The sequence below is a fragment of the Opisthocomus hoazin genome, chromosome 9 (assembly GCF_030867145.1).
Source record: "Opisthocomus hoazin isolate bOpiHoa1 chromosome 9, bOpiHoa1.hap1, whole genome shotgun sequence".
Classification (NCBI taxonomy): domain Eukaryota; kingdom Metazoa; phylum Chordata; class Aves; order Opisthocomiformes; family Opisthocomidae; genus Opisthocomus; species Opisthocomus hoazin.
In genome coordinates this window covers 38,287,273-38,300,163 of record NC_134422.1, presented here as the reverse complement: position 1 = coordinate 38,300,163, position 12,891 = coordinate 38,287,273, and the positions used below count along the sequence as shown (strand labels likewise).

The 12,891-nt window shown below is 41.5% G+C and overlaps 1 protein-coding gene across 4 annotated transcripts in view; it reads right to left on the bottom strand.

The window, feature by feature from the left end:
- DIP2A (disco interacting protein 2 homolog A) overlaps window positions 1-12,891 on the bottom strand; it is a 123,968-nt gene that overhangs the window by 43,038 nt on the left and 68,039 nt on the right. For 3 of the 4 annotated variants that reach the window (XM_075430667.1, XM_075430668.1, XM_075430670.1), the window contains exons 5-9: window positions 11,991-12,236; window positions 4,949-5,077; window positions 4,016-4,135; window positions 1,750-1,947; window positions 45-136 (exon numbers count right to left, since the gene is read on the bottom strand). In XM_075430667.1, coding sequence (XP_075286782.1) covers window positions 45-136; window positions 1,750-1,947; window positions 4,016-4,135; window positions 4,949-5,077; window positions 11,991-12,236 — 785 coding nt within the window. The remainder of the gene's footprint in view (window positions 1-44; window positions 137-1,749; window positions 1,948-4,015; window positions 4,136-4,948; window positions 5,078-11,990; window positions 12,237-12,891) is intronic. The other variant, XM_075430669.1, reaches the window with a different exon arrangement.

Here is a 12,891-nt window from a genome sequence, read left to right as displayed (position 1 = left end):
ACTGTCCGTTTTATCCACAGAGACCACTTCAAACCGAAGCCTACCCGGTCTCCAGGCTTCAGCAGTGGTTCGTTCTTAGTGGTCAGCTTGTTTAGCAGGGTATACGCTAACTTCAAGCTTCGACTCCACAGCTTGCCTGAAGGAAAAAAAGACAACACAGAAATTAAAAAATAGAGGTTAAAATTTTAACATTTAATTGGCAAATCTCAGTGCCTTATATATGCACTAGGCAAGGTGGTAGTATCAGAACAGGGTCAACAGGCATGTGAGCAAGTAATTAAGGAAAAGCGAACATTGTCGTCGTGAACGCAACCCCACCTCACAAACCTACGGAGTTCTTCCAACATTTCAGTGCCTGTGTACACACACACACACACACACACACATGCACAGTCTGGTCGATACAACCTAACTGCATTGCTAAAAGGCACTTTATAGGACTCCTTCCTAAGGGCTCTCAGAGAAAGCAAACTGCTTGGGATGAAAAGAAAAATCCTAAACCAGACAAAAAGTTCACCGAAATTGAAGAAACAAAGGGTAGGAATAAACGCCGCAGGATCTGGCTCTGTGAAATGCCAGTGCAGTGCTCAGTAGTGACCTACACAGACAGCCCTCCATAATTCACAACAAAAAATTATTCCAAGCTATTAAATACGATGACAATAATCTAACTACTTATTTGACACTACAGAAAAATAAATTTTTAGTTTGTAGTCTCCAAAAGACAGAAGAGCTTTGCTAAAAAAACCCTGCTTGTATATATCTAAGCAAGAATCCCCCAGTGAAGCACGCCACAGCGAACAGCAGGCACCTGGAACTCAGCTTTCTAGTATCGGGCCTTCATTATGGACTGACATCCACACTCAATCCTTCGAGACCACGCGGCCACCATCAGTTATTTTGTGGTTGTCAGTCTCAAACTTCTTTACTTCAACCATTTTTTTTTCCGTGTAATCTCCAATTCTACAGAAAAAAGTTATGCAGGACTCAAGGACATCAAATGGCCAGTTCTTTACAGAAGTGCATTCAGTGCACTTGGCAGAGAGTCCAAGTAAAAATTAGACCTTGGCTTCTTGTTAGTTTTTCTTTTCCCTTCTTTTTTTTAAAAACATAAAACTAAACATGGTATTCTAAACAATTCTTACAGCTCCGCTGTGAAGTAATGAAACTAATGCAGCTGCTCGGTTACCTTTCCTGTAAGCATACTTCATTGTAAGAATGCAAACAAGGAATTTTAACATTCTAACATACTATACAATGAAATGCTGCAGTTCACTGTCCTGGGGGACACAATTATCTCTCCAAAAAATGCAATTCCTATAATGCTTCCAGCTCATTGACACAGGCAAGTTCCATTTCCCACAGTAACAGCCTCAATACACTCCTGAAGTACAAGTCTTCTCTATAAGGATATACACGAACAGGCTAAAATTTAGTATCTACTCTGGGAATCTGAAAGTGCATTATTAGTCCTCTGTTTCTTCCTCCTATTTTACACCACGCTATTTTTAGTGGTTTTTAAAGAAAATATCCACAATTGTTTGAAATTCACGAATAGCCGCTTGTAAAGAATCAATACCATGTACACTGTCCCTTCATTAACTTTCTTTAAAATGTTACTCATGTACAATGAATTCATAATTTGTATTCGAACCGCAATCTCAAAGTACCTCTGATGACCACAGCCAGACCCTCTCAAGCAAACTGTTTGTTCCACAATTCTTCCTCACAGGTGTCCCCAACACCTACCGTAGGTAAGCGTATACACGGCTTTCCCAGTCGTGTCCAACGCCGTCAGACACGGGGCTTTCGGCTGGGTGGTTCCCCAGCGCTGCAGGGCAGCCAGCAGCGACGGCGGCCAGTTGGTCACCACGCCTAAGGGCTCACCCTTCAGTACATTCATTTGATTTCCTTCAGGCTTTGGTTGATTTGGGTCAGGCTGTTGCACTAAAACCAGAGCACAGTAAAATGGCAAACGTCAATCCTTACCAAACGTGCAAGTTATACTGAACAGACTACTCTATGAACCAGTCTCACCTTCCTCTTCCTCACAGCTATCATTACTTCTCCTCTGCTTTATGATCACGCTATGCTAATCACTGCTGGCTTCACAAAAAATAATTACTATCACTTTGGAGTTCTGATTCCACGTGATTCAGAGGACCTGGCCACAGGAACAGAATTTGAAACCCTAGTTTGTGCTTCTTCTCTACTTTGGAAAGACAGTATATTCTGCTGTTTGTCCTGCACATCTATTTAAGTGAAAGCCTACACCAAGTCAAGAACTGTTATCAGAGAGAATGGCTTCAGTGACAATTTGACATTTTTCTTTGCTGCACCAAATTCTCAACAGGTGATGAAGAACGACGCTATGCTTCTGTAACAACACATAAAAAAAAAAAGCCAGACTAAATGCTCCTGGTATGGATTACCTACAACTAAAACTGTATCGCTCACAGAATATTTTGTTTGATTTCCAGATCATCTCTCTCAGCTGTGGAATATCGCAGGATTTGCATGCCGTTTGCTGGCGCCTGCTGTTAAAATCCTGCACCAAGCTGCTCAAGAAGACAAAGTATCTTGATCTTTGTTAGCAAAGCAGAGACATAGTTGGATTTAGCTAACAATCTATGCAATAACTAAAATTCACAGTTCAAAGGGATGCTCTCTGCTCTCCACAATGACCTACATGCATCTCAATGGAAGTTTGTAAGGTCTTCAGCAGAAGACTAGAAACCCAATGACTTCGTAACGTGAAGTATCAAAATAAATAGTACAAGGAATCTAGTACCAGCTGCTCAAAAATGTCACAGAGAACAAAATTTTCATTTAATCTTTAAGACTAAGAGCACAGAAAAGCCATTCTCCAAAACTGGCTGATGCAGCTGGTTTTAAAGGCAGCTACATATTGCTAGCAACTTCGACATTTGGTAGAGATGCTTTTCTTTCTGCCTGGACACATGCATACAGAGAAGAAAATAGTGTTTTTGAGCTGAGCAATATCTGCAGAGCACGTACAAGCACTATCCTTCCACGTACTGCACAGACAAGCACACTGCACAGTGCACTCAATGCATTTAATTCCCCTGAACCTCTGAAATCACAGAATCACAGAATCACAGAATAGTAGGGGTTGGAAGGGACCTCTGTGGGTCATCTAGTCCAACCCCCCTGCCGAAGCAGGGTCACCTACAGTAGGCTGCACAGGATCTTGTCCAGGCGGGTCTTGAATATCTCCAGAGAAGGAAATAATGAAGGTTTCTGGATTTCATGCATACAAACAATATTATCATAACAAATTCCAGTTGCTAGCAAGCAACTTTTTTCATCTAATTAAATTTGGGCACTGATCAGCTACAAAACAGCTTCCCAGAGCAGGATGTGGGGTTGCTCGTCGACAAGCAGCCGAATGTGAGCAGCCAGAGCGGCTGCGGAATCTCCATGTTTGGAACCAGACACGGCCCTGAGCAGCCTGATCTGGTCAGGCCTGCGCTGAACAGGAGGATGGTCGGAGGCTTCCAGAGGTCCACTGAACCATCAGTTACGCTTAGGCTACGCCCTCACTTACTCCAAAGTGTACCCTCTACAACTTCACTGATTACCACAAGGCAGAGCTGAGAATCTCTGAGGCAAAAAGTGATGGTGGGACCATCACCAAACATGACAGTTTCTGGATGCACCAAGGAGGTCCTTGACAAAGATGTGAACAGAATTTCTCCAAGTATCTGTGAATCAGTGACTTTAGTATTCACCAGCTCATGACACTGGGCCAAACTGGGCTGAATCAGAAGAGTTTCCAAAGCAAGGGAGGAGGGCAGACAACAAGTAGACTGAACAGGAGGGCTGAGCTGAAGATTATGTTTCACTTGTGATAGCTTATGACCTTTCTCTCTCCAGTATAACAACCCCACCATGATTTGTTTTCTCTTGGGAAGTGAAAAGTCTTGCTAAGACTTATCAGTTCTTTTGTGAACCGCTTACACAGAGCGAAAAATATGTTTGAAAGGAAATTAACCTTCTAGTAGCTCTTCAAAATCATCAACAAAAAACTCTTTCAAAGGTGGGCGCTTTGGTCTTTTCAAGGTATTCAGAAGCTGCTGGATTTTAGAGGACACTCTGCTATTCACTGGGACACCTGCCAAACAGAAAAGATTTATTACTTACCACATATTAAAATAACATACACTAAAACGCATGCTGCCACACTGCTGACAACACCACGCTAAGCTCAGCACAGCTTCCAGGTGGAAGAGTCATTCAGGATGAGCAGCTTCTTTGGAAAAAAACCAGCTTCCATCAGTGACACTTTCAACCATGGATTTTTTTGTTTTAAAACAATGGTGTTCCCTAGCTACCTGGCTGATGCATATACCTTCTCACACTTTAATTTAGCTTTTCAAACTGCTGACTCCTTCATGAGATTCCAATACAAACCTGAAAAATGTTCTTTTCTTCAACAGTCTAGGTATTTGCTACATTTTAACATTCATTCAGTTCTGAACGTGTGAGAATGCTTGGAAAAAATACGCGAATCTTTCAGTATTTTACACAGCTTGCAAAAAATAATCACAACACCATGTCAAATGCTGATTTTCATCTGTATATGTGATAAAAAAAAAAACCACCAAATATAAATGTGTATATTTGTTTATATTTATTGAAATTTAAAGCTCTGAAGCAATATAAAATTAAAATGTGAGACTAAAGGGCCTGCACTGCCGCTTACTATAGAAATACACAGAAACGGGGACGTGGCTCCCACCAGCAGAACATGGGAACTGCAGTACAGTTTCCTCTCCTGTGGCAGGCCGGCGGCTACACCACACCACTGCAAAGCTTTGGAGGTGGCAGGCCCGTAGCACACGATGGGTGCCAAGCTCTGTTACACACACGCTTATTCAGGAGAAGGGACACAGAGTGAAAGGTAGGAGGTTTATAACACAATCACCATCTGCGGTTTCCAAAATGCTGCTGTTGTAGCCTCTGGGAACTCCTCGCACCGATGCTACCTGTGGACGCTCATGATGCAAATGTTCCACCAGGCCAGTGGTCACATCTGGAGGAGCAGAGTGGTTATCTGTAGAAATGGAAGACAGATATGGGAGCTCATCAATCATCTGAAGAATCAATGCATTCAAAGTTGCTTCTTACAGCATTCTTGTGTTTTCAATGAAACTCTGATTTCTCTAGTCAAACGGTAACCAAAACCTTCTAGATACAGGTGGAAGCCTGAAAGGAACCACCATGTCTCTCCAGGGTGTAGAGGAGCTATTCCAACTTTCAAAGGGATTCAAACAAATTCTGACAAATAAAGAGAGCAGTGGGTCACTCCATCACTTCAAGGTGAAAGCAAGGAGATTCATTATGAGTAAAAAGCACAAGTCTACAGAGAAACCCTGTCTCACATCTCTCAGAAGAAATACAGGCACCCAAAGTGTCACCACAAAACTGGAACGACTAGTCTAAGTCCCATAGGAAGAGCAAGGGACAGAAGCATCAGGCTTAAGAAGAAAGGAACTTTTGCCCCAGGATAACGTGAAGCACTTATCTACATTCTGCAGGCTGTAAGAGGAAGACTTGTGCTGAGAAACACAGAGTAAGGTTTAAGGTGGCAAAGATAGCACACTTAGGTCTGAACACGTCTTGAGGATGGACACGGAGAAATAAGAGACTCCCTCTGAGGAAAGTAACTCCTGACCTAAAAAAACGTCACCTGCAGTTTGTGAGACCAGTCACGGTTTTCCTTTAGCAGCTTTTCTTACCCCCTGCTTTTAACAGTCTCGTAAGATAACGTAAGTAGAAGCTTCCTGTTTATGTTGTGGTACAGACACAGTGCACTCTTCACTGGGGCATCTGTCAGTGAGAACAACCGAGCTTGTAACACTCAACAAACCAAGTGGTGTGTACGTCAGCGTTACACGCACACTGCTCACAACAGGCAGATTTCGCACAGGATTTTCTGAGGCATTGCGGCCGGACACACCACACTGTTTCACTCTAACGGTCTGCGCTACAAGCAATAAATACCTCAATGTTTTATAATGTATATTTACATAGGGAAAGCAGGGCAATTCTCAAATCCTCACATACTCATAGGAGTTTGAGAACCACCTTGTAGCAATCCTGGGGCAAAAGCCTGCTTTGCTTGGAACTGCAGCACGTTTCTGTGCTGCAGAACAATGCTTAGGGAATATCAGCATTCCAAACTCGTGACCTAGAGTATGGAACGGTTTCGAATGGAATCACGCGTTAGGAAGTGGGCAGCATCCGGGAGAAGCACTCACATAAGGAAAAACAAGAATTGGAGGCCTGGTACGTTCGGAATCCTAATGAGTAAAAATAGGAGTGCAACAGGAAAGAGCTTAAGCACACACTGCTGCACTGTGCTGGAGGAACTGCCGGGGCTCACGCAGCTCTGCAGCGATACCCATTGAAGGACCTCAGCACGCCACAGGTTCTGCAGAAAGAACCGAAAGCATAGGGAGATGTAGGCAGTGCCATAAAATAGAGGTATTACCCCACGCGTTCTGAGGAAGCGATCGGCACTAAGATAACCAGCGTTCATAGCTCTGTTCACAGACTTCCAGAGCTGACATACAAGCCGCCAGTGCAGCTCTTGGCTGTTTTACAGGGATCGCCAGAAGAAAAAAATTCAATCCATTCCCATATTTTCCCACGGTCGTCATTGCAACACCAATTTTTGTACTGCAAAGACCTGTCTTGTTGGGTACGAAGCAAGGACCACAACTTCCTTTCATGTGGGTAAGGTGCAAGAAGGACAAAGCCTCACTTCATCTTTCTGACAGATGCCCTAGTTAAAACCAGTAACAAGAAAAGGTGACAACTATGCCTAAAACTGATCCATACGACCACTGCACAGGGCGTACAGAAAGCCCGTGTATTCAGAGTAAATTGAAATGCTCTTCATCTGTTCTACATACTTTTTGAGTTGATTGTCCGTTGGTTTTTTTCTTTAGCTTTACCAAAGTCCCAAAACACGGACTTCACGCAGCATACAAATCAATCACAGAAAAGGACAGAGTCATATGCACCCGATTCCCATATCGCAGTATTAACCCATAAATCGATGCTTCTCCACTGACAAACTCTGCAGTGATTACCAATTTCTAAAGCTTCCACTCCTTGAATACACCAGCAAGGACTACAATTAGGGATGAATCTGCAGTGTGGCTTCATCAGTGGAAGGCCCCAAAATGGCATTCCTATGGATTAAGCTGTCACCACTGAACAGTAAGGTGACTCAAAACCTACACTGGAAGTGACACACACGTAAGTACAGATATAACTACCAGGAGACAGGACAAGCGAGGCTGACACACGCTATGAGACCTGGTGCACACGTGGGTCAGAAGCCATGCATAAAGCACAGAAGTTGAAATGCTGCACGGGTGCAGGTTTTACCATGGATATTCCTGTTAGGATAAAGCAATCTTCTGCCCACGTGTCTGAGACAGATATTTGAAATACAAAAGCTCTGCAATTAGATGCTCAGAAAATAACATCAGGAAGAAGCTATCTGGGAACATTTATGGAAGAGCTGTATACTTGGGAACAGCTCAAAGAAATCACACAAAAACCGAGAATGCTCAGAAAAGAAACAAAAAAATCCATTAACAATCATTCCCAACTGAAAACAAGCACAAAAAATAGCTCTATATGGAGGTGCTAATTTACAGCATTCACATATTTCACAAGCATCTCGGAGCCCAGTTTCAGGCAAATCAATGTCCCTCACCACAGCAAAGAAATGGCAGGGGTCCTCATGAACAGCTTCTCTGCTGCACACAGCTATTTCATCCTGTGTACAGCAAAGAACTGACTCTCCCTCCCGATTCTGCCTTGAGAAGGCAAAATTCTTCCCATGCATGTAGAACAAGTAACTTCAATTTTCAGGATTTATGCCCAGATAAAAATCACATTAGCTTCACTAATTATTTAGGCATTTTATTAATACAGGCCCACGAGAATCCATGAAATTAGTCTGTATCATCTAGAGATACTGTGGCATAGCTGAGAAAGAGAAGTGGGGAGTAGTCAAAAAAAAAGGGTCTGAACAGACTTGTGACTTCTGGAAAAAAGTTAATTGGATTTAGACTGAAATACCTTTCCTTACTGATCAGAAGACAGGGATAAATGCAAAAGAGAGCAGTGGCCCAAGAAAGAACATATGGGATACAATACAGAAAATTAAAACCAGGCATCAGAGAGCAAGCAGTCTCTAAGGAAGAGTCTCAGGGTGAAGATTCAAATAGAAAGGTCCCTACCTAGCAGGAAGTCCGGTTAGACCTAGAGATGGCTGTGTGTGATTGTTCTGTCTCTAGGAAGCCACTCGAGCAAAAAGGACATTTAAAAGAAGCTTACTGAACTATACTGGAACAGTAAAACAAAAAACAGCGCACCAACCCAGCCAGAAATCAAGAGGATCCACAACCCACTACTTCATTCTTGCATTTCCTCTTCAATAAACTCTTCGAAAACTTTGGAACATTTCACTTTTAAAACGACTGTAACACTGCTTACAGAGCCACAGCAGTTCAGAACACCTACTCCTATAACTCTGCTTCTCCTTAAGAAAAGGAATTGTACTTTTAAGTCTTTCAACAGTGGGTCAAACACCACGCTAATCCATTTTTCCAGTTACTCTAACAAGAGCTAAGGTGGGAAATACTCCCTCGTTGAGATGGTGACCTTGAAAAAAAAAAAACTAGACACGCTGTTAGCCTTACTCATTTTAAAGAAAATATTACACTAAAAAGAAAAAAAAAACAAAGCCCCTAAAACAACACGTATATGTTGTCCTTGCTTTTATAGGTTAAAGACAAATGCTTAAAAATAATGTCTATTCCTATCTGACTTTATGAAATACTGTAACTCTGCACTTCCGACACTGCAGTCTATTGCTTGGGAATTGAGCATGATCTCATCGTTAAAAATGCAAGCTGGAGAAGATGAGCTGCAAGGGCACAATCTGCTAAATTTAAATTCTCCAACATATCAAAATTGTGAATAGTTATTCAGTATATAGTCAAATTAGAGAATATTTTAGTAAGGCATAGTATTTAAAGTACGTAAGATGCCTTTTATACTGCCGATTGGTCAGCACATTAACTGAGAAAATAAACAAACTCTTCTTTTATGCTCTAGGACAAACCAAAAGGGTCCTTTTTGAAAGTATACTAGCATTTACTGATAATCAAAGAAGCTTTCAATGTAAGAACGGAATAAGTTTTCATGTTCCTGGGAGCAAGGCAGACTATAGACAAACATCGAAAATACCACAACTGAATTGTTATTGGACATGCACAAATGTTTCCAAGCCAGAAATGAAAACTGATGGAATATGGTAAGCATTTCAGAAATGAGGAAGATTATTCTTATGCAAAAGGACATCTAATTTTTTGTCAGAAGAACTGGAAATTTTACCTTTCTGAGAATTTTTAATGGACTGGCTCTTAACAATCCCTGAGCTTCCTTCCTGATAGATACTGTAATTACATATTTATTTCTCCCTACTGAAATTTCAAACCATTCCACTGCATGCTGTCCAACATTTAGCTGCTTAAATGCTGGACTTTGAACTGTTAATAAGGCCTTGATTATGCATATAATTTCCATGAGTAAATAGTCCTGATGGGTAAGTCTTAAGAAGCTAGTTGTGAAATTTGGTATGTATTTATGTGGCCGGAGACATTACACATAACAGGATGCTGGTTTACATTTTACATATCTTGCAAGTTTTTACCAGCTACATTAAGAATTAATCACACTTACAATTAGGGCTAATCTTCTATGTTTATTTGTTAATTTTCAGGAGTTAAACATGATTCCTATAAATTCATAATGTGAAATCCAGAATGCCCTCAAAGCAAGCTGTAGACATATTCCACCTTATTTACATGCATGTACAAACCCCCCCTACAAATTTCTCATTATAAATAAGCTTGGAAACAGGAAGATGAAAATTTAGATTTCTTTAAAGGCAGAAAGATGGGTATGCTTTGTACAAACAGGACAAATGTCACTAGCAATAAAGCCACAAGAGTTAAACAAAGACACAAAGCTTTCTAACCATGTTTATGGATGAAGTGCTGATGAAGTGAAGAAAAACGAACAAAGCCAAATGCTGCCTGCAACTTTGTAAGACACGAAAGAAATCCCAACATTTCAGCACGCAGGAGCTTTCTAAGGCAAGAGCACTAAGCAGGCTTCATTTGCCTTGTAAAAGCTTCGATGTCGGAATTCCTCTCCAGACTTAGCTTCCACGATAAAGAGATCACCCCACAAAACAACATAGAGGGGAGCAAAAGCAAGTGGGAAAGACAGGGATAACCCTTCCCAGAGTCTCTAACATCTAGAGAGCCTTCCAGAACACAAAGGAAGCCAAAAAGAGCTGAGGAGAGGCAGCCATCTCCCATCTCAGCTCCACTTGCAGATAATTGCCTGCACTGTGAATTGTGTCATGATGAGTTGATCCCTGCTTCTGTCAGCACCTAAGCCACACAGACGATCCACAGGATCCTCTTGCAGGCTCCTCTCCCCGTTTCATGTGCTTTAGGAATGTGAAGAAGTGAAATTCCTGGTCACAAACTACAACCATCGGTTGCGTTTTGAAGCCCACAGCTGCTACGAACTAAGGCTGATGCCCCAAACCTGGCAGGAGGAACTCAGAGGGCAAACCAGCAGGGAATGGCGAACCCACCCTCTCGTGAACAGCTGCCCCACGCCCGGGTGAACTGGTTGTATCGTCTGAACAGACAAGCCTAAAGGATACATGACTGGGCTTTCAACAAAATCTGCAGGTAACAGCTAGACCAGCTAAACGAACGGGTGTTCGCGAAATATATTTGTGCCTTCAATTATCACGTTAATTGACAGCTCTAAGTATACAGAAGCTGGTATACTCAGTTTAAATCTAAAGCATTTCAGTGCGTTTTCCCCATCTGACCTAACCTGTTCTTTGTAACAAAACAGAAAAAAACTGTCTGTGGGCACACAGTCACAGACAACCCACAAGTCGGGTAAGTAGAGCACTAAAACTGCCAAAACCTGAAACGTCCAGGAACAACATATGTGATGCCTACTGCATATTACTAGAAGCACAAGAACTTCATGCTATAGGTAAAATACAAGCATCATTCTTCATTTCATTTTTCTAAATTACTTTGGGGGAAAAAATTATTTGAAATACAAAGTTATTGTTCCTCCTCTAGGTCCTTGCCCATTATTTAACATTAGTGCGGACCTGTTGCAAACACATAAATCCACTATCGATCTTCATTACAGTGTATAAAAACACTGTAAAAATTATTTCCATGGCAGAAAAGACCCTCCCTACCAAATCTTCCAAAAGCACAAGACTAGTGCATTTCAGGACAAAAATAAGCAACCTAAAGTTCCGGACCTTCAGCGTTACAGACATTGAGACAGAACTCACATTTACATTTGGGCTTACCAGTACTTCATTTTCACTCTCATTTCGCAATAAAGGACTATTCATGACTTAAATTTTCATTGAAGGAAAAAAATCACATTTGAGCTTGAAATCTAGCTTTGCCAGTACCTCTGATTTCGTAACTTTCCAAAAGATTGTGGATGTTTTTCTAGTCTTTTGGGTGTTTACCAATTGAGTCACCTTTGAAATCCATAACCTGATACTGTCTAGGGTAAACATGTCCAGATCGGAAAGCACGCACCCAAACCACGATCCCTTTGAACTTCTGCTTTCGAATACAGTAAAACTGAACCTTAGTTTCTTGATAAATCAAGCATTTTACCGAGAAGAATGCATGTTCAGATCTCATGAACAACTGGTTTGGTTTAAATTAAACATATTTATACATACCTGGTCTGTGGACTGTACATTTTAAGGCTATTTACAGGTATCTTCTGAGGAAGGCTTTTGTGTTTAGCCCCGCTTTGGGCTTTTAAATTTGATTTTATTCCAACCACACAGGCAGTTCTTTACTGACCTAGCTGGGTGTGTGCCATGAGATCTGCAAGCACAGTGGCAGCAGCGGTGGCAGTAGCGGTATTGGAAGCGGCAGCAGGTTTCCCTCCTGGATGAGATGAGGTGGAGGATGCAGAGGATGAGGTGGAGGAGCCCTGAATAACCCGGTTAAGCCAGGGCTCTACGTTGGAATGGCTCTGGAACGGAGTGGAGGTGATCCGCCCTTGCCGACGTAACGAGCCCTCATCTTCTGATGCTGACGATGTGTCTGTGATTAAAATAACGATGACAGGCATGTAATGTGGGAATGACCCAACAGACGGGAACATGAAGTTTTTGCATGTTCTTCACGCAGCATTCTCATGTGCTACACATGAGATGCAGGTATTAAGCAAATGGTATATTCACATGCACAAACTCTGCTCATTGCCCTTTTGTTAGGTTAATGCAACAACTTCTACACATTATAGCTAGCACACATTTGAAGCAACATTTCATTCACCTATTGTATTTGGGATGACGCAAGACTCAAAAAAGACTTCTACCCAAGGTACCTACTACATTCACCAACCACCCTCAGTGAGCATACCGTACCTATTCCACGGAAAGAATATTTCACTTCTGAACAGGCAAAATGGATCTTTTCCCACCTGAATAAATTCCATTGTATTTTTGTTGGGTATTTTCTTTTTATTTTTTGAGGGGGAAATTGTTCACTTTTCAATTCTTTTGACAAATTTTTTGAGAAATAATTACTAAAAAAAGCACATTGCTATAAAGTTCAATAAAAGAGTAATTTCATTAATCTAAGAATAATTAAAAGTAATTTAAAAGCTTGTATTTTAACCACATAAACTGATATTAATGAGTACTACACAGAAATGCTTAGCAAAGCATCTTTTCATTCTAGATCTATATTTGTT